At 43.2% G+C, this 25,354-nt stretch overlaps 1 protein-coding gene across 5 annotated transcripts in view; it reads left to right on the plus strand.

Moving 5' to 3' along the window:
* The window catches only part of UPP1 (uridine phosphorylase 1), a 61,305-nt gene extending 36,660 nt beyond the window's left edge, over window positions 1-24,645 (plus strand). For all 5 annotated transcript variants that reach the window (XM_069958553.1, XM_069958551.1, XM_069958550.1 and 2 more), the window contains 6 exons: window positions 6,194-6,311; window positions 16,570-16,728; window positions 18,182-18,296; window positions 19,502-19,711; window positions 21,926-22,072; window positions 23,018-24,645. In XM_069958553.1, the coding sequence (XP_069814654.1) occupies window positions 6,194-6,311; window positions 16,570-16,728; window positions 18,182-18,296; window positions 19,502-19,711; window positions 21,926-22,072; window positions 23,018-23,157 (889 nt within the window). In that variant the 3' untranslated portion in view covers window positions 23,158-24,645. The remainder of the gene's footprint in view (window positions 1-6,193; window positions 6,312-16,569; window positions 16,729-18,181; window positions 18,297-19,501; window positions 19,712-21,925; window positions 22,073-23,017) is intronic.
* Window positions 24,646-25,354: the final 709 nt, after the last annotated feature.

The raw sequence follows: 25,354 nt of genomic DNA on the forward strand, positions 1-25,354 counted from the left end.
AATAGTTGTACTGTGTAATGGCGTCTTTCATTTTACCATAACATGTATAATGGAATTCCAAATATATTATTTATGAAGATATAAATTGGTGAAATCGCAAAAAAGAATGCAATATGGTAACATTTGGGGGGTTCCTGTGTCTACGTAATGCACTATATGGTAACAGCGACATGATACTATTATTCTATAGGTCAGTCCGAACACAACCATATGCAGGTTACACAGATTCTCTAATGTTATATATTTTTTAAAATGAAATCCTTTTTTTTGGCAATTAATTATAAATAAAATGGGACTATTGTGACGCTTATAACGGTTTTATTTTTTCACCTACGGGGCTGTATGGGGTGTCATTTTTTTCCGCCATGATCTCTAGTTTTTATTAATACCATATTTGTGAAGATCGGACGTTTTGATCACTTTTTATTAATTTTTTTTATATATAATGTAACATAAAATCGGTAATCCGCGCACTTTTTTCCCTCTTTTCGTGTACGCCATTTACCGTTCACAATGACGCTTGTTATATTTTAATAGATCGGACAATTAGGCACGCTACGGTATATTATATGTTTATTTGTTTATTTATTTTTATATGTTTTATTTATATAATGGGAAAGGGGGGTGATTTCAACTTTTATTGGGGGAGGGGTTTTGGGGTAGTGTGTTAGTGTTTTTAACTTTTTTTTTTTACACATTTGAAGTCCCTTTGGGGGACTTTTACATAGATTAGTTTGATTTCTACACTGATGAATGCTATGCCATAGGCATAGCATTGATCAGTGTTATCGGCGATCTGCTCATTGAGCCTGCCTGTGCAGGCTTAGTGTAGCAGATCACCGATCGGACCGCACGGAGGCAGGTGAGAGACCTCCTGCAGTCCGTTTTACCGATCGGGACCCCGCAGTCACACTGCGGGGGTCCCGATCGGTAAGTGACAGGGGACTCCCCCTGTCACTTACACTTAAATCGCGGCGTTTAAGGAGTTAATGACACGCGGCAGCGCGATCGCTGCAGCGTGTCATTGCCGGTGAGGTCCCGGCTGCTGATTGCAGCCGGCCCCCACCTGCTGTGAAGCGCGCTCCGCTCCGGAGCACGCTTCATAGCGGGAGAAACACCCAGGGCGTACAGTTACGCCCTAGGTCGTCTTGGGACAGACTTCCATGGCGTAACTATACGCCCTGGGTCGTCTAGGGGTTAAACAACGTAGCCCTTCCCGAATAAAAGTTTAAATCACCTCCCTTTCCCATTTCAGGAACATACAAAAATATTAAAATAAATAAACATATTTTATACCATTGTGTGTATAATCGTTCTATCTATTAAAATAAAACAATATTGTTCCCGCACGGTAAATGGTGTAAACAAAAAGCAGTAAAAAACGCTAGGATTGATTTTTTTTATTACATTTTATATTTTAAAAATGTATAAAAAGTTATCAATACGCCTGATCTACACAAATATGGTATTAATAAAAACAAGAGATCATGGCACAAAAAATGACACCCATACAGCCCCGTAGGTGAATAAGTAAAAGCAGTAGAGGAGTCACAATATTTGCAAAAATAAAAAATTTTACTGTTAAAAAAATAGTAAAACATTACAAAAGCTATATAAATTGCATGTTGCTGTATTCAGACTGACCTATAGAATAAAGGTATCATGTCACGACCCGACTCCCAGAGCTGTGCGGGCTGTGGCTGCTGGAGAGGATGATGGCAGGGGGATGCTCAGTGTCCCTCCAGTGCCCTGTGTCCCTCAGTGTCCCCTGCCATCATCCTCTCCAGCAGCCACAGCCCGCACAGCTCTGGGATTCGTGTTGTGACGTCACCATTTTATCCAGAAAGTGAAGCCTTGATGCAGTAGTACGTGTAGGGGAAAAAGCTCTTTATAAGCATTTCCCGTAATAAGTGTATATTTATAATTTGTATAACTTTCAGGGGGAAATACAATACTTAAATTAAAAAAAAGCCGACAGATCGTTGCAATCGTTTGTCTTTCAACATGTTGAAAGACAAACGACTCGTATAGCAGCGATCCGCTGCCGTTGCTCCATGGAATAGGAGCGGCAGCAACAGACCGATGCTATTCTCTATGGACTGCCCGGACGATCTAGCGATCACCCACGCAGCCCCCCGCAGCTCCCCACAGCTCCCCGCGGCCCCCCTGTACTGACCAGCTCGCTGCTGCTACCATTGCATGGACCGTTGCTATATAAGTCGTTTGTCTTTAAACATGTTGAAAGACAAACGACTGCAACGATCTGTCAGCTGATAGTTGCCTTCTATTACACGGAACAATTATCGGCCGTAAAGGCTGAATGCGGCCGATAATCGTTCTGTGTAATAGGGCCTTTAGAGGTCTCTATTTTAGACGCTCCAAACACTGTGACTGTAATATGAGGCCTCTCTATTAAGACACTTCCTTATCTTATCATACCACAACACACAAGTCTTTAGATACTGTATGGTGGGGGGTGGAACATTCACTTCTTTCTTACAATTGTACACAGCAGCCATCGTCCGCAATATACCTACAGTAATACTACATACATCAAACAGCCTCCAATGTATTTAGTTATCATATTTATGCCACAAAACCTTTGTCCTCTTCACCTTTAAATACTAGTTGAGGAACCTAACTTTGCGGACACATTAAAGCATCTTTTTAAATTAGATTTTTTGACTACATGATTTTTTCCCCTTAACTTTCTGATTTTCAAGGTTATAACACCAAAACACTTTAAGGCAATTTAACATGAACAATAAAAAATTTTGTGCTGTTTTATCAACACGGTTGGATTTCATACAAGACTTAATAAACTATAATAATAAACTTTTTGCCCTTATTCACTTTTGAACATTACCCCTTTCAGACTCAGACTCATTTTGGTTCGGGTCCTGGCAATTGAGGCAGGTGCCCTGCTATCACTGACAGCTTCTGCGTCCGTTTCCTCTGGGGACATACCAACAAGAATATATGTGAGAAGGGGAAATAAAAAAATATGTGCTGGCACATCCTTATGCGGGAAAGGGTTAATAGGGCAAATACATCGGCATCAATAGTCGTACAACCTACATACCACAATAATTGTTCTGGTAAGAGGACGAGGGTGTCCTGGAGAGGGTTTTTTTATCAAACGAAACTACACAAAGAAAGTATAATTACTATGTGTGAAACAGCAATGAAAGACACAAAGGATCTTACCTGGGTTTAGAGTTTCACAAGGGCTTAAAAGGCACGTGGTACTGTCGAAGTAAATTAGTCTGAATTTAGAGTCAGCTTAAATTAGTATCTCCATTAACAAGCGGCTTCTAATTGTCATAATTGTCAAAATATACTGCAAACAGTAGAGAATCAGATACAAGGGACCTCCATTGTATACCTGGCGTCCCTCTGTTATTACATCTAGCAGAGGACTGCTTCATAGCCTGTTTGATTCTATTTTCAAATTTAAAACGGGCTTAAGGGGCTTAAAACCGGTCCCTGGCCCTCCCAGTCCGAATCATTCTTCCTTTTGTGGACCGCAAGCCTTACACGTTTGTGTGTGGCTTTGTGGTGCGATTGACTGATAGAGGCTTCCTCCTGCAGCTTCTAGCAGTTGATCGCAGATAATGCTAATTATAGCTTTCTTATGAGAAAGGTATGATCATCAGGATTCCTTGTAGTAGTCTCCTATGTGGACTAAAAATGTGCAAAAAATAAACAAAAAGTTAGAAAAAAAACTGCCTTATTAAAGGCTAGTTCACACTGAGCAAAATCGTCAGAATTCCGTGGCGGAGCTCTCTGCTGCAGAATCCTGCTTGCCTCAGTATCACACAGTGTCTCTATGGGAGGTCTCGTGCACCTCCAAATCCTCCACTCACCACAAAAAGAATTGACATGTCAATTCTTTGCACGGAAAGCGGCAGAAACGGAGGCGTGCAAGCTCTCCCATAAAGATACTGGGGGACACTGAGGGAGGCGAAGCTCTCCACTGCAGAATTCTGCTGATTTTGCTCTGTGTGAACTGGCCCCAAAAAAGTTAAAATTAGACCCCTTTGCCTTTTTTTCAAATAAACAAATGTAAAAAAATAATTAAACATATTTGATATCGTCATATGTGTAATTGCCTGAACTATTAGGGTATAACATTCTTTATTTCATGTTTTATATGCTATACATACAAAGACAAAAACATTATTCAGTGCATACGGTGAGTGGCGTAGATGAAATAAAAAAATTCCAAACACCAAAATTGTGATTTTTTTTTGTTGTTGTTAAAAATAGAAATAAATAATAAGCAACAAAATAATCAAATCCAGACTGAAGTGGTATCCATGTAAATGGCAACAATGGCGCAAAAAAATTAGCCCTCATATAGCTCCATAGGTTGAAAAAAATACCAAAAATGCATGTACAGTGGTGCCTTGGATTATGAGCATAATTCGTTCCGGGACCGCGCTTGTAATCTAAATCCACTCTTACACCAAAGCAAATTTTCCCATAAGAAATCACTGATATGCAGACAATTGGTTCCACACCCCAAAAATAATAATTTATTATTCTGAATAACATGTAAAACAAACGAAACAAAGATTTAGAAACAGCGAATATGTAATATTATAAGTTACTGTACAGTAATGGAGAGGATGGGAATACAAAGGCTGACAGAGATTGCAGGGGGCATAAAGGAATGAGCAGGGCATATGTGGGCACAGGATAGCAGCACTCTCTGTCTGGGGAGAGAAGGGTTACAGCTATGAAGAGATTACCTCCACAGTCCTGTCCCCTGATGCAAGCCCCAGCCTGAAGTGGATTTGTCATGATTTGGAAGGTGAGGGATACTTCCCGAGTACAGTGCTGTAGACCCCGCTATGCAGCTTTTAGAATTGTTAAAGACCAGTTATCCAGTGGCATTAACTGTGACAACTATTAGCAGATCCGCAAGTTCCACATCTTTCCCTAGAAACTCTCAGCTTATGTGACAGTATAGAAACCTCTTGTGCCTTTCCACTCATTCTGGTTTCTATCAGTGTATGCCATTTGACCTTCCTTCCGCTGTAAGTTTTGACCTAGAATAATTCTGCAGTATTAATATGATTTTACAGATTTGTTACATTTTTGAAAAAGTCAGATAATAAAATCAATGCAAAATTTTGGTAATTTTACCATAGGGGATTTCTGGGCCCCATACAGCAAAGGAATATGGGCCCTGCCCTCTTCCCCTACTACCAGGAAAGGGGAGGAAGTTGCAGGAGAGGGCAGATGTGAGACATAAACTAGAAATGGATTTTTGGTGTAGCAGGATGGAGACAACATGTGTATATGAACTGTGGGGTGGGTGGTATCGAGGTATGGCTAATTAAAGAACAGTCACTCAAAATACAGTGTTGGCTGTTGCTTATGGCTCTTGCAGGCATCAAGGTCTCCCATGCCCATTCTACACCTGGATAAAGTTTCCTCACAAATAGGATGTGTAATACCACAGACCAAACACCAGAATTAATACAGATCAGACCCATATGTACTTACCATTCCAAGGCTCTGCCTAAGGCTCCTGACACTGGGGTCTTGCTCCCAAGATACTGAGGGTGGATAGTAGCAACACTTTTCAGTGCATTAGTGTGCACAATATACTTATTCTGACCAGTGAGGTTATCGTTTTCTGCCCAGAATGTCTAAAGGTAAAGTGGCAGGGGGCACTTGGCATCTTTGAGGCTAAAGCTGCTGGTGGCAGTACCAGCTCTACTGTTCTTGTGACAGCTTTGGTCATGTTTCTCCAAATTCACATGTTTTTCCACGACTCCCTGTATGTTTGTACTGTTTGTGCTTGTGCAAATTGAGGCAGAATTCTGGCCATTAAATAGGCCCCTGGATGGTATATTAATGGTATGAAGGTTACCATTCCACAGGAAGCAGTGAATTCAAGAATTGATACGTTGATTAAATTACACATAACAGTTCAGTATATACATTTAAGCAAATCTGTTACCTCCTGAATGCTTACTGAGCTGGCGGCACTGCTTTATAGATATTAATAAACGCATTTAGAATATACTTTTGTTGCATGTAAACGTGTTTTTGTTTTTACAAAGAAACACTTTGATTTCAGTTGTGAATAGTGTCAAGAAGGCAAGGCCTATTGTTCCTTTGGCCCAGATTCACTTTAAGTGAGAAAACTCCTTTAACTTCTCTATGTTTTATTCCTTAGAGATGGGTCTATTCACCTTTCCAATCCTTACCTAGAAAAGATGAAAGAAGACATATTGTATCACTTTGATCTTGGAACCAATACACATGATTTTCCAGCTTTGTTTGGCGATGTTAAGGTGAGAAGTGACTAAATGCAACTGTGAGAGAGTAAATGAACAAATGACAAACATTATCACTGTGACAGACTAATAGATAACCTGAGGCCATCTGTGATTAAAAACAGAAGTTTGATTTATTTGTAATAGGAAACATAGGCTTCTGTTTTTTCACTGTTCTGGTATTTTGTAATCTATTTGTGTTATATCTATTTCCTTATGTATTATATTACCTTTGACATAACTAACATTAGAAATTCTGTTTTTCTATTCCATCATAAAAAAAAAAGTATTGCAAGCTGCGATACCAGTGATGCCCAACATACTTATACTAAAATATGTAAGGTTCCACCATGGTGTCTGCCATTTGAGCAGTGCGCATAGTGTTGCACCCTGTACTCCCACCCAATGTTGATGTGAATGAAGCCTGAATTATTAAAAATTCATTTCAAGTTAACTATGAAATTCTACAGCTTAAAGGATTCACACACAGCATTTTGCAGAGTCTTTACAGGTCACTTTCATTGCGGTTTTGAGTTTATTTTAGTCAAAATGCTGTTACTTTAAAATGTCCCTGCCATTTAAAGGGAACCAATCACCGGAAAAACGCATATAGAGCTTTTGAAATGTGCTGTTAGAGCACACAGCACACTTGCCACATGTGTTTTCATAGCCTCCGTGCCTTCCCGGTGTAAGCCGCAAAGTAACTTTATAAAACTGGTGCCCCGAATGCTAATTACCTGAGGTAGTCATCTGGGCGGTGTGCGGCTAGCATGTCACGGTTCCCTGGGCGTTCTTCTGCTGTAATCACGCCCCTCTGGGCGTGATTCAAATGGCCGAGTAGCTGTGACATTCTGATGCCGGACGCTGCCGCGCATGCGCAATACAGCCGCTTCCATCCGGCTGTACTGCACCTGTGCAAAATAGCCTCGAATAACCTGTGAGCCGGAGTTCAAGGCTATTCTGCACAGGCGCAGTCCAGCCGGAATGGAAGCGGCTGCACTGCGCATGCGCGGCGGCGTCCGGCATCAGTACGTAAGCGCACCGACCTCAGGCATGGTGCGCTCCCGAGTGATGCCACAGCTACTCTGCCATTTGAGGCACGCCCAGAGGGGCGTGATTACAGCGGAAGAACGCCCAGGGGACCATGACTACCTGCTAGCCGCACACCGCCCAGATGACTACCTCAGGTAATTAGCATACAGGGCGCCAGTTTTATAAAGTTACTTTGCGGCTTACACCGGGAAGGCACGGAGGCTATGAAAACACGTGTGGCAAGTGTGCTGTGTGCTCTAACAGCACATTTCAAAAGCTCTATATGCTTTTTTCCGGTGATTGGTTCCCTTTAAGAAAAAAAAAATGCTATATGTCAAAAGCACTCCGACGCCATCTGATCAAAACTTTTGACACGTTTCTTAGCAAACATTTTTTTAAATGACAATAACACTTTAAAGTCTTAGCATTATTAAACATTCTACATACTGTGCATTTTTGTCTTTGTGGTGTTTTAAGTCAATATGCCATATACAAAAAAATAGAAAAAGCGGATAAACAAATCACCTGTGCATTCCAACAAAGCTGCACTCAAGTTAGAGATATAGATAACGAGACTGTATCATTATAGGTTATAAAAATTTATAAAATAGGGCCTTAAGAGTAGCCGCTTTGGAAGCTTTCATCTGTAGATCAATTTATTTTTGTTCTTAAGTTCTGACCCTTGAGAATACCTTTTTTCTAGCACAATTCATCTATTTGGATGTTGTAGGTAAATCTCAGCCCAATATCATTATTATTTAGAGGTGAAATTTGATTAAGAAGTCCCTGGTGCCCATTATCAATACCACCACATCATCAATATAGCAGCCCCATGTGTTGGTGATAGTAGTGGAGGGTGTCCCAAAACACAATTGTTTACTCACAGCAACCCAGGAATAGATTGGCATAGGTAGGCGCCACTGTGGCGCCCATCGTTGTACCCATGAGCTTGGGGAAGATACGGGAGCAGAATAGAAAGTAATTTTTGGTGAGCAGAAACATAAGTGTCAGTACAAATTCGTTGTGGGTCATATGATGGATGCTCCGACTCTTGAGGAAGTGCTGTACAGCCTCCACCCCCAAGTTGTGGAGGATGGAGCTGTACAGCGCCTCCACATCTATGGAGCACAGAAGATGCTCCTCATCCAGGTATACTGTATAGAAAATTGGTGATATCCATTATATAAGAAGCGAAGGACAAGACAAAAAGGCTGAGAATTTTGTCGAGGTATGTGCCTATATTCTGTGTGTACATAAAAGTTGTTGATACCTGATTCAATGGCCTTTTTTTTTTTTTTTTTTTTTTTAACTATAGAGGAATCTTTTTTTCCAGGGAGTTCAAAGCTTTCTGCTCATCAAAAATTAGATTCGGCCTACCATTATGGAATATTTTCTCTAGATCCTCAACGGCTTTTGTGACCACTTTCATGAAGGCGTCGATAGCGTCACTGTAACCAATTGGTGGCGTATGTGTTCTGTTAGGGCGAAAGTTGTTGAAAGGGCCATGTCCTGGAGGTCTCTTACCCTCATGTAATAAGAAAGTGAGGGTATTTATGCCTTCTATATCTTGGATAGTGAAATTCTTGTTCTGTAGGGTCCTTCGCCCATCTGGCTAGTGGGTATAAAGGAGAGGCCTTTCTTAAGCAGGGAGTCTACTGATGAATTTAGGGGATTGAGATGATACATTAAAGGGGTTGTCCGGCGCTAAAAAAATTCTTCACAGAATAACACACATTACAAAGTTATACAACTTTGTAATGTATGTTATGTCTGTGAATGGCCCCCTTCCCCATGTCCCACCACCCCCACCCGTGTACCCGGAAGTGTGGTGCGCTATACATACCTGTCACGTGCCGACCACGGTCTCCGATCCTCAGCAGTGACGTCTTCTTCGGGCGGCCAGCGGATCTTCCCGAGTGCCGGCCGCCCTCTGCAGCGTCATCCGAAGCTCAGCCGCGATTGGCTGAGCATAACTGTGCTCAGCCAATCGCGGCTGAGCGGCTGATGACGCGGCCACGTCATCAGCTGCTAAGCTGCGATTGGCTGAGCACAGTTATGCTCAGCCAATCGCGGCTGAGCTTCGGATGACGCTGCAGAGGGCGGCCGGCACTCGGGAAGATCCGCTGGCCGCCCGAAGAAGACAACACTGCTGAGGATCGGAGACCGTGGTCGGCACGTGACAGGTATGTATAGCGCACCACACTTCCGGGTACACGGGTGGGGGTGGTGGGACACGGGGAAGGGGGCCATTCACAGACATAACATACATTACAAAGTTGTATAACTTTGTAATGTGTGTTATTCTGTGAAGAATTTTTTAGCGCCGGACAACCCCTTTAATAATTTTTATAATAGTCTGTAAGCTGATGCATGCGAGCAGGGCCCTCACTCCTCATGTATAAATAATTATACGTATATCTCTGTAACGTCTATTTTTGTCTATGTATGTACCCCCAGAATTTTAAAGTGCTGCAGAATCTGTTTGCGCTATATAAATAAAAAAAATATTATTTTCTGTCCCCACTGTCCCAGTTTTTCTGTTCTGCTGATTCTGGAAAGAACCCTTCTCCAAAAAAGGCCCCTTCTGTGCCAAGTCTGGTGGGGCTGCTTTGTCCAGTTGTACAGCCACATCCTTGGCTTTTGGGTGGCCTCCCTCTCACTCTTCCTCTGCCTCTTTCTTTTGGGGAGTTCCATCCCTCTCCAGTATTTCTTGTAGGGTAGGGGGAACCTTGACCCTGATTGGGTTTACATCTGGTTCCGAGACCTCCTTATCAGAGGAGGAGACCTCCTTTCAACCACTTTGTAGGTGGAGTTGTTCAGAAAACTGTAGACTCTGTTCTCTCTGAACTCTGCCAGATCCTTTATAAATTGTCTGTGTAGAATATGTAGCATTATGCCCATGTAGCCAGTTATACAGTGTATGTTGGCAAAACAAAAAGGGAGCTAAATCGATGCATTTTAGAGCATGTTAGGGGATATAGAGCGTTGGAGGAAAAAACAGTTGCCAGCCACATGTGGAATAAGCACTCTACGTCTCCTTTTTCACTATGCTTTTAGGTTATCAAGGTGGTACACCATCTCCTAGAGGAGGTGATTTTGACGGAAGGCTCTTGCAAAAAGAGACGCAATGAATATACTGGTTAAAATCTGCACATCCTTTTGGTCTGAATGAATCCTTATCTTTTATATACATTTTGTTTATAACCTATTATTGTTTTCATCTTGGTTCATTATGTTCCAGCTCTTTCTTTGTCTGGTTAACCCTGACTTTGTTTACGATGTATATCTTTTACTTACCTAATTACTTGCAACCTTTGTATATTGTGGGTACAACTCCTATTAATAGCCCTATTTCACGGAATGATTATCGTTCATAGACTCGCTCCAACGACCGCTCGTTAACGAGCACTTAACGATTTTTTTAAGCGAAGGATAACACATAATACGTGTCGTTACATCGTTACATGGTCGTTCAAAACGTGGGGAAATGTAGGTAGACATTTCAAGAACGACTGAAAGATTTTTTATTCAACGAAAAGACTAGCGAATTATTGTTGAAAGACCAACGATTTTTTTTCGACATGTTGAAAAAAAATAGTGAACGACTCAACGGCGATTTCGCTGTTGTCGTTCGCTCGTTTACAGTTATTCCACAGAACGAATATCGTTAACAAGCGGTCGTTTGAACGATTTTATGAACGATAATCATTCGAAAAAGTTCAGTGGAATAGGGCCTTAAGACACAGCCTATTCATGTATTGTTTATTTATACCTCTTTTCATTTACCTTCTCCTTTCTAGTATCAATCATCTATATCCTCCTTCTCCAGTGGCGGATTAAATGTACCCTGGGCCCCGGGCTGTCCACCCAACCTGGGCCCCCCCCCCCCAGCCACCCCAGCAGGCTGTGTGGGGTATATAAGAATACATAGGTCTGAGGGGGATCAGTATATAGAAGTGACCCCAGAACATCACTAATAGGGATAGGGGGGATGTTTTTGTTCTATCCCCTATTAGTGATGTTCTGGGGTCACTTCCCTGCACTGAGCCCCCACAGATCTATGTATTCTTATATGCCACAAAGAATCCAGTGTATAATGCACCTAGGACCAAACTACAACAGCTACATGCACTACAACTCCCAGCATGTACTGACAGTCTGCAGCCCTCATAATATGCTGGGAGTTGTAGTGCCTGCAGTTGTAGTTGGGTTCTAGTTTAAAAGTTTTCGCTAGTGTACTGTAGTGACCCCGGGGCTGTGTCAGTACACTACCGCAAACAAAACACTGACCCATTTAGACCCCAATGGTACACAGGCTCTGCACACTATAGGGCTGGGTTCACACTATGTATATTTCAGGCAGTATTTGGTCCTCATGTCAGGTCCTCATAGCAACCAAAACCAGGAGTGGATGGAAAACACAGAAAGGCTCTGTGCACATAATGTTGTAATTGAGTGGATGGCCGTCATATAACAGTAAATAACGTCCATTATTTCAATATAACAGCCATTGTTTTAAAATAACAGCAAATATTTGCCATTAAATGGCGGCCATCCACTCAATTACAACATTGTGTGAACAGAGCCTTTCTGTGTTTTCTATCCACTCCTGGTTTTGGTTGCTATGAGGACCACAATACTGACTGAAATATACTGTGTGTGAGCCCAGCCTATAAGTGATTACAGTGCAGTTACTAATGACTCACAGGTGACGTCTTCTCCGATTGCCGTCGCTCACTTTTTCCTTTCCTCTCTATTTGGCGCAGCATCATGAAGACTTCTCCGGCCCCAACTCAACTGCAGGCGGGGAGCTGGGGGTGACTGGGGAAGGGAGGCAGCTGGGGCGACAGGGGGAGAAGCTGGGGCAAATGAGGCCGGGGAGGGGGGGGGGGAAGCTGGGAAGGCAGGGAAGCAGCAGGGGGTGAACATGATGGGGGTAGCAGCAGGGGGAGAAGATGATGGGGGTAGCAGCAGGGGGAAAAGATGATGGGGGTGGCAGCGGGAGGAGAAGATGATGAAGGGTAGCAGCAGGAGGAGAAGATGATGAAGGGTAGCAGCAGGGGGAAAAGATGATGGGGGTAGCAGCAGGGGGAGAAGATGATGGGGGTGGCAGCAGGGGGAGAAGATGATGGGGGTAGCAGCAGGGGGAAAAGATGATGGGGGTGGCAGCGGGAGGAGAAGATGATGAAGGGTAGCAGCAGGAGGAGAAGATGATGAAGGGTAGCAGCAGGGGGAAAAGATGATGGGGGTAGCAGCAGGGGGAGAAGATGATGGGGGTGGCAGCAGGAGGAGAAGATGATGAAGGGTAGCAGCAGGGGGAGAAGATGATGGGGGGTGGCAGCAGATGATGAAGGGTAGCAGCAGGGGGAGAAGATGATGGGGGTGGCAGCAGGGGGAGAAGATGATGGGGGTGGCAGCAGGGGGAGAAGATGATGGGGTGGCAGCAGGGGGAGAAGATGATGGGGGTAGCAGCAGGAGTAGAAGATGATGGGGGTGGCAGCAGGGGGAGAAGATGATGGGGGTGGCAGCAGGGGGAGAAGATGATGGGGTTAGCAGCAGGGGGAGAAGATGATGGGGGTAGCAGCAGGGGGAGAAGATGATGGGGGTAGCAGCAGGGGGAGAAGATGATGGGGGTAGCAGCAGGGGGAGAAGATGATGGGGGTGGCAGCAGGGGGAGAAGATGATGGGGGTATCAGCAGGGGGAGAAGATGATGGGGGTGGCAGCAGGGGGAGAAGATGATGGGGGTGGCAGCAGGGGGAGAAGATGATGGGGGTAGCAGCAGGGGGAGAAGATTATGGGGGTAGCAGCAGGGGGAGAAGATGATGGGGGTATCAGCAGGGGGAGAAGATGATGGGGGTAGCAGCAGGGGGAGAAGATGATGGGGGTGGCAGCAGGGGGAGATGATGGGGGTAGCAGCAGGGGGAGAAGATGATGGGGGTGGCAGCAGGGGGAGATAATGGGGGTATCAGCAGGGGGAGAAGATGATGGGGGTGGCAGCAGGGGGAGATAATGGGGGTATCAGCAGGGGGAGAAGATGATGTGGGTGGCAGCAGGGGGAGAAGATGATGGGGTGGCAGCAGGGGGAGAAGATGATGGGGGTAGCAGCAGGAGTAGAAGATGATGGGGGTGGCAGCAGGGGGAGAAGATGATGGGGGTGGCAGCAGGGGGAGTAGATGATGGGGGTGGCAGCAGGGGGAGAAGATGATGGGGTTAGCAGCAGGGGGAAAAGATGATGGGGTTAGCAGCAGGGGGAGAAGATGATGGGGGTAGCAGCAGGGGGAGAAGATGATGGGGGTAGCAGCAGGGGGAGAAGATGATGGGGGTAGCAGCAGGGGAAAAGATGATGGGGGTATCAGCAGGGGGAGAAGATGATGGGGGTATCAGCAGGGGGAGAAGATGATGGGGGTGGCAGCAGGGGGAGAATATGATGGGGGAGATGATGGGGGTATCAGCAGGGGGAGAAGATGATGGGGGTAGCAGCAGGGGGAGAAGATGATGGGGGTGGCAGCAGGGGGAGATGATGGGGGTAGCAGCAGGGGGAGAAGATGATGGGGGTGGCAGCAGGGGGAGATAATGGGGGTATCAGCAGGGGGAGAAGATGATGGGGGTAGCAGCAGGGGGAGAAGATGATGGGGGTAGCAGCAGGGGGAGAAGATGATGGGGGTATCAGCAGGGGGAGAAGATGATGGGGGTGGCAGCAGGGGGAGAAGATGATGGGGGTAGCAGCAGAGGGAGAAGATGATGGGGGTATCAGCAGGGGGAGAAGATGATGGGGTAGAAGCAGGGGGAGAAGATGATGGGGGTATCAGCAGGGGGAGAAGATGATGGGGGTATCAGCAGGGGGAGAAGATGATGGGGGTAGCAGAAGGGGGAGAAGATGATGGGGGTAGCAGCAGGGGGAGAAGATGATGGGGGTATCAGCAGGGAGAGAAGATGATGGGGTAGCAGCAGGGGGAGAAGATGATGGGGGTATCAGCAGGGGGAGAAGATGATGGGGGTAGCAGCAGGGGGAGAAGATGATGGGGGTAGCAGCAGGGGGAGAAGATGATGGGGGTAGCAGCAGGGGGAGAAGATGGGGCGGCATGGAGAGCAGCTAAGGGGCACGGGGTACAGCCGGGTGGCAGGGGGTATATTCGGGCGGCAGGGAGCCAGGGTGAGCTTCCGGCAGAGAGAGCAGGCCGGAAGCTCACAGTGCAGCCCCGCGGTGCCCGAACTTCTCTGCTTGGCGGCGCGCAGGATGTGACGTCATCACGCCGCCAGGAGAGAAGTACGGGCACCGCAAAGACGGCAAGGAGAGAGGGGGCGGTGCCGCGGCGGACTCCGACGACAGCGCGCCACAGCAGAACATCACTCGGGGGCCCATTGGGCCCCGAAAGTGATGTGCTGCTGGCGCTGCTATGCAAGATCTTAATGTGGGCGGCGCGGGCCCCCCCGGAGCCTTGGGCCCCGGGCGGCCGCCCAAACCGCCCACATTATAATCCGCCATTGTCCTTCTCAGTTACATACTTCAATGCTGCCATTGACTTTATATATAAACTGCCTTTCTATTATATAGAGTGCCCCTACTGGACTTCCCAATTAAGGTACACTACACATACTGGCAGTAGTCTGCAGAGATCTGAGAGCTTATCCATGTGACCTACTCCCTCTGTCATCAATACAGAGTAAAGTAATCTGGATAATTCATCCCCCGGTGCCGCATGTGACACGGAAGCATTCCCCCACTCTCCACATCCATGGCCTCCATGGCATCCCATACCACCTGAAGAGATGCAGAGCCCTCACTAAGCCAAAAATATTCCTCAACAGCAGCCTGAATCATTTAAGGTTCTAAGACTGTCAGCCAGTGCAGATTTAATTGCCACAACCTCTCCCAACAATATTCCAAGTCAGGATGATTAATCTGCAGATGCAGAGGCAAGTGGTCTGAAAGGGGAGGGTTCTAAGTCCGCATGCGTTATATAACTTAACATAGAAACAGTAGAAATCGCCAGATCTATTTGAGATATCGAGTGATGAGTGAAAGAATAGCAAAAATAGTGGTGCTCATCCAGATGCTTAATTTGCCAAATAAAAACCAGAGATAATTTTCTCATTGATTTGCCCAAGGGTGTGAGACAGAGGGTTGGACGTGTAGACTCCATTCTGTGCTTATAAGTGTGCGGGATGGTATAGGCGCAGCTTATCAAACAAGAGTATCACTTGTCTGCTTCCCCAAGGCCCCGCACATTCCACAATATGAGATTCAACCTACTCACCATGGCCTCCAATTATATATAAAAGGCAACCGTGGAACCATTAAATACGCACAACACATGCTGGCTAGCATATCATAAAGCACAATTTGATAACAATTCTCATATGTTTGACAAAGTCAATAATTTCCTTTTTAATTAGCAAGTATAACCAGAAAAAAAAATAAGCAGTATAATATTTAAGCAATTCTAAAAATGACCAGTAGGTGTCAGTCTTGTATAAGGCACTTAGTAAGATCAATGTAGCCTTTTGCTTTTTAATTGTTTTTAATGTAGGCATGTATATGTTTGACTTGTTTTTATTTCTGCCAATGTATTGTTTGTTATAAGGATTGTAATGGAATAAAAGTTTATTTTTTATGTGCAGCCTGGTTATATGTATGTGCATTTCTTCTGGTCTGATTTGTGGTGTTTTTAGATTTTTTTTTTCTCTTTTAGAATATTCTTTGGGTATGTGGGTATGCTTTTTACCCCATCTGCTTTTATATAAAAAAAAAATGTAAAACCATGCATGCTCTAGTCTAAATGTTACAAAACGAATAATATAAATATTTTGTGTGTGAGTGTAGTACTAGTACAAGTAGCTACAAGTTCATTTGCTAAAAAAATATCCTACCTAAACATACAAACTCTTTGCAGATGTTGTCCTTGGTGGGATTTCAATCCAGGACCCCATTTTATTTTATTTGATCCATGTATAGTGCAAGGAGAAGAGGCCTATCATTCCTTGGGCCCTAGCATAGGTACACCTGACTTCACTGTTTGTGCAGTGCTGGGCCCTGATTATGCAAAAGGGCAGGCATACAGCACTGTGAGACATAGCAGTTCTAAGGCCCACAAACCTATAGGCTTTTATTCATGGCATGAATAAAAGCCATAAATAAAGTAGTCAATAAAGGTGTGGTCTGAATGCAGGTACTGTCAGCTCTGTTGGCAATTTTTGGGTGATGGTATCATATTAAGTATCCTTTACCATTTTTATTTTCAGTTTGTATGTGTTGGAGGAAGCCCATGGAGGATGAAGGCATTCGCTCAGTACATTGCTGGAGAATTGAAATTGGGAGACCCTAAAGACGACATTGCCAATATATGTGCAGGAACTGACCGGTATGCCATGTACAAAGTGGGACCAGTATTAGCAATCAGTGTAAGTTATTTCTTTAGGCTAATCATCATGACAACCTGTGCAAGGGCTTTCTCAAGCAATCCATAGGCATATAGGGGGTTTGAAACCACTGTTCACACTCTGCTATTATGTTCACACTGTAATATTTCCCAACATACACTTGCAACCAGAAGCCACAAAAACAAGTTATACTGTACAGTACATTGCTTTGGCCATTGGTCCACTGTATAGGAAATTTTAGTTGCATACCACTCCAGTGGGGATACCCCCCCCCCCCCACACACACACACACACGTGGTGTCCCATCGCGGGTGTTGCTATTAGTTACACCCTTCGTAAAAGCCTGTACTTTTTCAGTGTAAGTGATTATGTAGTAGTACCAGAGTTTCGCCACAAGATGTCGCTATTGCAAGTGTGTGTATTCAGTTATTGCACAGCTGTAGAACTGAAGGGGTTATTGTTTATTTGTATGTCACATGGATCTGTAGGCCAATGAGAGTACTCTCTTCTTCTAGCCTATCATTTCTTTTTACTTCTCACTAATGCACTCCTCACCCACTTACACTTACAGGGGCTGTAGATAGGAAGTCACATGGGTAGAGGAAGTGTAGGGTCTTTTGTCGCTAGACTCTGTAGAGGCAGGACGCATCCTACAGTTTCTTCTCAAGTTAATCCATATAGAAAGTAAAGGAACTGATCCGGATAGAGCATAGTTGCTAGAAGCCTATGAACTCTATCTCGCAGCGTGGGTGTAAGCATGGAACCCTCAGCATTCCGCTCGCCCCAGGTAACAAGGTCTGGGGCTTGTGTCACCCTATAGGATGGGTCATCAACACTGGTGGGCAATAGGTGGTGCAAAGACCAAAGAGTCAAAACACAGGCACAAGTATTCTTTCTCTCTCCTCAAGTATTCTTCTATTTCTACCTCCGAAATCTTTTCCGAAAAACTTTTTCAGCCTCTTTTAGATAAATAGAGGGCCTGTGGCAACATTAAGTGTATGCACCAATTTTTGTTATGCGCTGTTATAATGTTATGTGAACTTTACAGTCCGTGCACGGACCATATATTGCGGACGTGTGAATGACCCCTAAGAGCCGTATTACCCAGCCTGAAATTCAGGATAAGCTAATAATCTGCTAGATCGGCTTGCTTACACGGGTCAACTATTGTGTAGCATGTCTGAGCAACCCTTGCTATATATAGAAAATTAAAAAGTTTTTTTCTTACCTCTCCATGCAGAAAGTATCAGACTGGAAGTACCAAAGACTTGGAATTTAAGGCTAGGTTCACACAATGTTGTTTTGCGACCATATTTTAGCCACAAAGTGACGGCTGTCCAATGATATGGATAAAAACAAAAGTTATGTGACCTAACATGGCTTTTCTTATGCTAAAATCAGGTTAATTTCTGGTATTTATACATCTATGGGTTAAGCAAACTTTGTTTTAACTTTGTTTTTCATTTTTTTTTAGCATGGCATGGGTATTCCATCTATTTCCATAATGCTTCATGAACTGATCAAACTACTGTATCATTCCAAATGTACTGATGTCACTGTTATCCGTATTGGTACATCAGGAGGAATAGGTAAATTAATTTTTACTTGTAAATATTTACTATGGGTGAACGATGATTGTGATAAGTGGGGTAAGTAATAATGTTAAAGCAACATACAGTATATCTAGTGAGAACATAAATATTGCTTATACAATATTAATAATATTTATTTGTAAAGCGCCAACAGATTCCGCATCACTTTTTTTTTAAGACACAATACAAAGGTTACATTTACAAATCAAATAATTAAAATAAAAAAAGATAAAAAGGAAGTGAGAGACCTGCTTGCAGGAGCTTACAGACTAGGACGACTGGGGGGTGATACGAGAGGCAACAAGTGCTTTATTTGCCGATGGTCCAGCCATTGTACATAGATTTGCAAAGCCAGTCAGACGCCATTGTCTGAGTACAGGTAGAAAGTACACGGCACCAAAGGAGATATACAGTAGAAGGCGAAGAGATAGCTGAGGGAGAGACAAGTTTAGGGAATGTTAGTGAAACTATGAGTGTTGGAATTGAGTCTGAGGTTTTTTTCAGAGAACTGGTGCAGCATGAGAGAAGTCTTGAAGGCGGAAGTGAGAGATTCTGGTTATGAAAGATGGAAGATCATTAGCAGATTGTAGAGCACGGGTAAGATGGTAGGTGGAGATGATGGAGGAGATGTATGGGGGGCAGAATTGTGGATAGCTTTATTGGTAAGGGTGAGGAGTTTGAACAGAATTATGGATTTAAAGGAAAAGTCTGTTTTCTAAAAGCCAGTAGCCTTCAGGGGGAGGGAGGAAATTAATTTCAAGTAACAATTTACCTCTCCTCGTGGCGGCAGTGAGTGAATGGAGCAGCTGCGGGACCCCTGCTGGAAGTAATTTTCCCCCAAATTGTGATAATGTCACGTCTCAGGGGAAAATGCCTTTCCCAGCTGGGGAAGCAGTCTGGGTGGTCTAAAACTGTCAGTGACTTTTTAGCAAGATATTTTCTTTTTCTTTTTTTTTTTTGTCACTTGACTGCCCCTTTTTGGACAGTTGTCTTTTTGCACTCAGATAATGTTCGTTATTTCAAAACAACTGATGATGGCCATTGTTGTGAAGTAGTAGCCGTTAACTGGGCGTGAAATTACTTCCATCCAAAAAAAGAAAAAAAAACAACGGCCATCAACAATTTTTGAACAAATCTTTGACCATCAAATATTAAAATCATACTTTCTCCATCCTGTGTAAAACCTTTTGTTTTTTCTTTAGGCATTGATCCAGGATCTGTAGTAATTACAAGCCAGTCTGTTAATCCTTGCTTTAAGCCTGAGTTTGAGCAGATAGTCCTTGGAAAGTCAGTAGTCCGCAGTACAGAACTGGACAGTGAATTAGCACTGGAGCTGGCTCGATGCAGTCAAGAAATGAATGAGTTTAATACAGTCATTGGAAGTACTATGTGCACTTTGGATTTCTATGAAGGTATGTGTAATAATTCTGTTTTAGTTATAACTAATTTAAGAAATTAGTACAATATACAGTACTGTATTTTTCAGACTATAAGTGTACATTCACACGAACTGTATACCTTGCCCCACTGTTCTGTCTACAATAAGGGCCTATTCCCACTACGGATTCGGCGTGGAGTTTCCCTCCTGTTATGTCTTTGAGTGGGAAAGCTTGCATGCCTCCGCTCAAAGAATTGACATGTCAATTCTTTGAGCGGAGGCGCGTGAGCCCTCCCATTCAAAGACACAGCAGGAGGGATTCGGTGCAGAGTCCGCGGACGGAGGTTCCTGGTGAAATCTCTGCGCTTAATCCGTAGTGTGAACGGGTCCTAAGACAAAGGTTGTGCCTAAACACTTAATAAGCTGTGTTCTACCCTCTTGCTCATCTCAAAATTAGAGGGATTTTGACTATCCTCCAAACAAGGCAGTTTGTCATGTGCTTACCATTATAATTTACCCTTAGGCTTATTGCTACTTTCCCATTTATTGAAAAATGTTAAGGCCAGAGAAAAACTGCTTCCTGTTTGGTAATGTAATGGCGGTTTATTTAAAAAAGGATTCTATTCTGTGGTTGTTTAGACAACTGGACCCAGGGCCGCCGTCAGCACCCGGCTTACTTGGGCAAGTGTCGGGGCCCACAGCACCTCAAGGGGCCCGACACTTGCTTCCCCTGGGATGCATGGCAACTGGACACCCCTGGAGTGATACTGGCTGCTCCCCTCCCACCCCACCTCACCCCCTGAAAAATTAATGCACCGAGTATGTCCCGGTAAGCCCCGTCCCATCGTGACAAGCCCCATCCCTGGCACTTCCCGCAGGTGGAGGATTACCGAGCGCTATGTAAGTAAGAAGCTGATGCACACAACAGTCGGCCAAACATGAAAGGCTTGCTATATATAAGCCTCTCCTGTCTCCCCCCAACTTCACCACTCCTTAAAGCGTAACTGTCATATTTTTTTTTATTGCAGAAATCAGTAGTATAAGGGATTTTAAGAAACTCTGTAATAGGTTTTATCAGCCAAAAAAGCCTCCTTCTGTACTCAAGAAGCAATCTCCCAGCCTCCCCCCCTGACTTCTTATCTGTGCATTATCAGGCAAACACGTCTTCATTACAGAGAAGCCAGTGAAGACGGGCTCTGCTCTCTCCATTGTAAGCCTATGAAGGGGGGAGGGGCCGAGGGAGATGAGGGAGCAGGAAGAGGTGACATGAAGGTCAGCTGTTTGTAGGCTGTCTGGGCACCTAAACCGCAGGATTCTGGGGTCAGAAAGGTCAGTGCTTATCTATGAACTTACTGAGAGAAGATTGCAGGGTGGTGTGCTTTGCAGGACTGCTCCGTGCTCAGTCACTCCTAACAGCCCCTCCCCTCCCCATAGCCACATAATGGAGACAGAAATCCTGCTGCTTCTGAAGGGAGGGGGAGGCTGGGAGATTGCTTTTTCAGTCCAGAAGGAAACTCTTTTGGTTTATAAAACCTATTACAGAGTTTCTTAAAATCGCTTGAACTCTTGATATTTAATGTTTTCAAAATAATGACCCTGAAATGACAGTTATGGTTTAAGAAAGATCAACAACTCCAACAACTGTGTTGGAGGGTGAGTCAACATTATTATGGGGAGGCATGACTCTTTGCTCTTCTGTGGTCAGTGTGATGCTTTGGTATGATTGGCAGAGGCAATGCAGCCTGTGATGAGGCAAGTAATACTACACTGACCCTCATAGTTATATTTACCTCTTGCACTTTATATGGATGAGCTGAGTATTGTTAAATCTGGAGTCCATGAATTATATGTAATCAATGTGATCATGAGGTTTATACCCCAGTAAGTATTAATCCACATTGCAGATTAATTGGCTGTATAGTATAGTAGTCTAGTAGTATAGTAGTCAGTATGATGGAGGTCACTTAGCTTTCCCAGCATCTTCTAGTCAGTATATGAAAAAGTAATAAGCTTCTTTCTGAAGTAGTCCAGTCTTAACAATGAGGCCACATGATTTGCTATACAAAGGGGCCCGCTGAGGCTCTGTTGCCCAGGGGCACACAAAAGCCTGGAGCCGGCCCTGACTGGACCCCCAGAGTCTAGGCTGCATCTCCCATCATTACATAAAAATTTTCTGTAGGAGACGGGGCTGAAGCTGGTACTTGAGGTTACTCTTAATTAAATGACTAGCTAAGCTTCTTATTAAAAGGTCAAGCACGCCTTGATGGAGCGATCTGTTCCTATACAGAAGAGGAGAAAATGCAGTACTTGCAGGCAGCTTTCGAGGCTGGGATAAGAAACATTGAGATGGAGTCATCAGTGTTTGCAGCGATGTGCAATTTAAGTGGTCTGCGAGGTAAGTGAAACATTCTCACATACAACAGTGTGCAGAATTGATATACAAACACAAAAAGAGTGCAACAGTGCACTGCAATTGCTAGGCTATATGCATAATATAGATATTTTTAAATTGCAATACTGCTATTGAACTATTAAGGTTCTTAGCATACCATTCAAATGATCAAATAGTGTGTATCGTCCCAACATGATAAGGTGACCTCAAAAAGGGATGGACCCTACACTATAGCTATGCCTCTTCTAGGCTAAAAGAATGCCTACACATTCTCAGCATGTAGGATTCAGCTGTTCCCTATCCAATAACCTATTTTTCTTTTTTTTTCCTTATGCATCTATAGTTACTTCCTGGTTTCCTCTATGAACTGTGACCCTGATGTTGTCATACAACAGTGTAGACACTTACCCACGATCCCCATTGCTTGCATATGAAGGGAAAACCAACTGCCAGTACTAACAGGACAGATCCGTTGACTGAGACTAAACTGAGAATCAGTGATCCAGCCTTGTGGATCCCTAGCAGAACTACTATGGCAATGGGTTTTCAAAACAAAGCAGGCACATGGGGGATAGTGAGTCCCTAGCTCTCAAATGAAATGGTAGATTAAAAAAAAATGCTTGTATGTTGAACATATGTTTCATTTAACATAATTTATGTATTATTTATTTATAAAGCGCCCTCAATTCAAGAATGAATCAGTATAGACCTAGTTTTCTTTGACACCCCCCCCCCCCCCCCCTTAAATACTAATTATTAGCATATTAAACAAGTCAGAGTGCTATTAACTGGTCAGATTGAAATAAAATTTAAAAAATAAATATATTTTTTAAAATAAATGTTTTCAATCTGGACAGTTAATAGCACTCCTGGAACATTTTTAGTGACTGTAATGAACAATATGATTGATTTTAAAAAGTAAGCTAAAAGTGAGCAATGTCATTTCAGCTGCGGTGGTTTGTGTCACACTTTTGAATCGCTTGGAAGGAGACCAGATAAACAGTCCTCATGATGTCTTGGTGGAGTATCAACAAAGACCCCAGAAGCTGGTTGGATACTTTATAAAAAAGTGCATGTCTCAAGCTTAAGCTTGTTTGTCTCACATAATAGCCCAGATTTATCAATCTCTCTGAGATACATCTTTCTTTCAGACAGATAGAAACCAATCACAGTCCAAATGGAGCTAAGCTGTCATTGGTTGATGCTTGTCTATGAAAAAAAAAAGTCTAATTTCATAGATCTGGACCAGTGGGTTAAATTTTTGATGACCACAATGTATTGTAATGCTAGATATGTAGACTTTACACACACACACACACACACACACACGTCTACATTATGTCTACAGCTCCAACATAGAGTTATGTTTCTCTTTGACTAAAAACCGTGTGTTGCACGTTATTGCTCTCCATTTTACCTTTTTCTTTTACTAATATACATTAGGAGTGAAGGACCAATAGTAAAGGAGAAACATACTTGTTTAAAGTCATGATGTACTTCATCCTCAGGACTGTTGCAAAGTTACTTGATAGATTCATTGTAGCTAAACTGTACACATTCTTTAAGTTCATCATCATCCCCACTATGGCCCAAGTTTATTTATGGTTTTGGTTTACGGTTCCCCATCTAGCCAGATCTGCTGCTTGCTCCTTAGGGCATGTTTAGCCTTTTTGTGCTATTATTCTGGCATATTTTGTAACTTTATGCATCATTTATGAAGCAGTTTGTGCTATTTTTGAGCAGACTGCAGCTTTTTTTAAATTTTTCACATGAAGGGGACATTGTTTAAGTTAGCAACTTTTTTTATCCAGAGTTATCATTTGCAATTTTTTTTTCTCTTTTGCAGAAAAAATTGTGCAGCAGTACTGCAGTCAGCCCCTGGCATAGTTTTATATCTATTTTTTTAGCCAAAGAAGCTGCTCAGAAAAAATTGCACAGGCACACAAATAATGCGCAGATTTCTCAGCCTGTGCGCCTAATGATAAATTTTGAGCAAGGTCTGTGAGGTAGTGTTAGTCACATCCCCATTGTTAAAAAGTGACCATTTGAAAGTCTGTCAGCTAAGCATAAACCATGTGTGCACAATTTATAGGAAAACCCATAGTAACTGCATCAACACAGATTTAAAAATACCTAGTTTCTGACCTGAATAGCTATGGTGTATGTGCAGGATCTAATAGAAACAGACAGAAACACATGATAAATATACTTGGAAAGGTCCGAACTTACCCATAGAAATTATCAGTTTGGCGGTTAGTAAATCTGAGCCTATGTGTCTTATGTACTGTATGTTAAAATTATGAATACACTGTATGCAACTCATCTGCAGTAGTTACCACTGTATGTAATCTGTGAACAAGGGCGCCTGCGTCCAAAACACGTCATCAGAGGCTAAAGGCGCGTTGCACATTGGTGTGAATTCTCCTGTTTTACTTCGTTGGAATAAAGTGCAGAAAAGTGTTACCGGTTTTGCTGGATCGATTTTCTTTCTTTGGTGGATATTGCTTTATTTGATATTAGTTTCATGTCTATTCCACACTGCTTCCTCTCAAAAGAAAAAAGCATATGCACAAAAAATGGTAGCACATCACGAAAATCTTTATTATAACACTGACATAGATACAAAGTACCACATAAATAAATGAATGTACAGAAGTAGTAAAATGAGGGAGACAACACCCCAAATACTGCTCTACATTAAAAACACTAAAATGTCACCATAAGTCCTGCTGGTGTTCCATTCTGTTGGACTGCATATGGTGATCTTTTCCTATTCTCCATTATTTGTGGTTATATTTTGTTTTACCGGGTCTCTGTCTAGGTAGAGATGTTGGATTTTTGTTATTGTACATACAGTGCAGAGTCAGAGTGGTAGATTAGCCCTGGCTGGAACACCAGCAGGACTTATGGTGATATTTTAGTGTTTTTAATGTAGAGCAGTATTTGGGGTGGGGTGTTTACTACTCCTGTACATTCATATATTTATGTGGTACTTTTGTATCTATGTCAGTGTTATAATAAAGATTTTCGTGATGTGCTACCATTTTTTGTGCATATGCTTTTTTTGTGCAGCAGTACTGCAGTCAGCCCCTGGCATAGTTTTATATCTATTTTTTTAGCCAAAGAAGCTGCTCAGAAAAAATTGCACAGGCACACAAATAATGCGCAGATTTCTCAGCCTGTGCGCCTAATGATAAATTTTGAGCAAGGTCTGTGAGGTAGTGTTAGTCACATCCCCATTGTTAAAAAGTGACCATTTGAAAGTCTGTCAGCTAAGCATAAACC

This window comes from Dendropsophus ebraccatus, chromosome 2, assembly GCF_027789765.1.
Source record: "Dendropsophus ebraccatus isolate aDenEbr1 chromosome 2, aDenEbr1.pat, whole genome shotgun sequence".
NCBI classification, from domain to species: domain Eukaryota; kingdom Metazoa; phylum Chordata; class Amphibia; order Anura; family Hylidae; genus Dendropsophus; species Dendropsophus ebraccatus.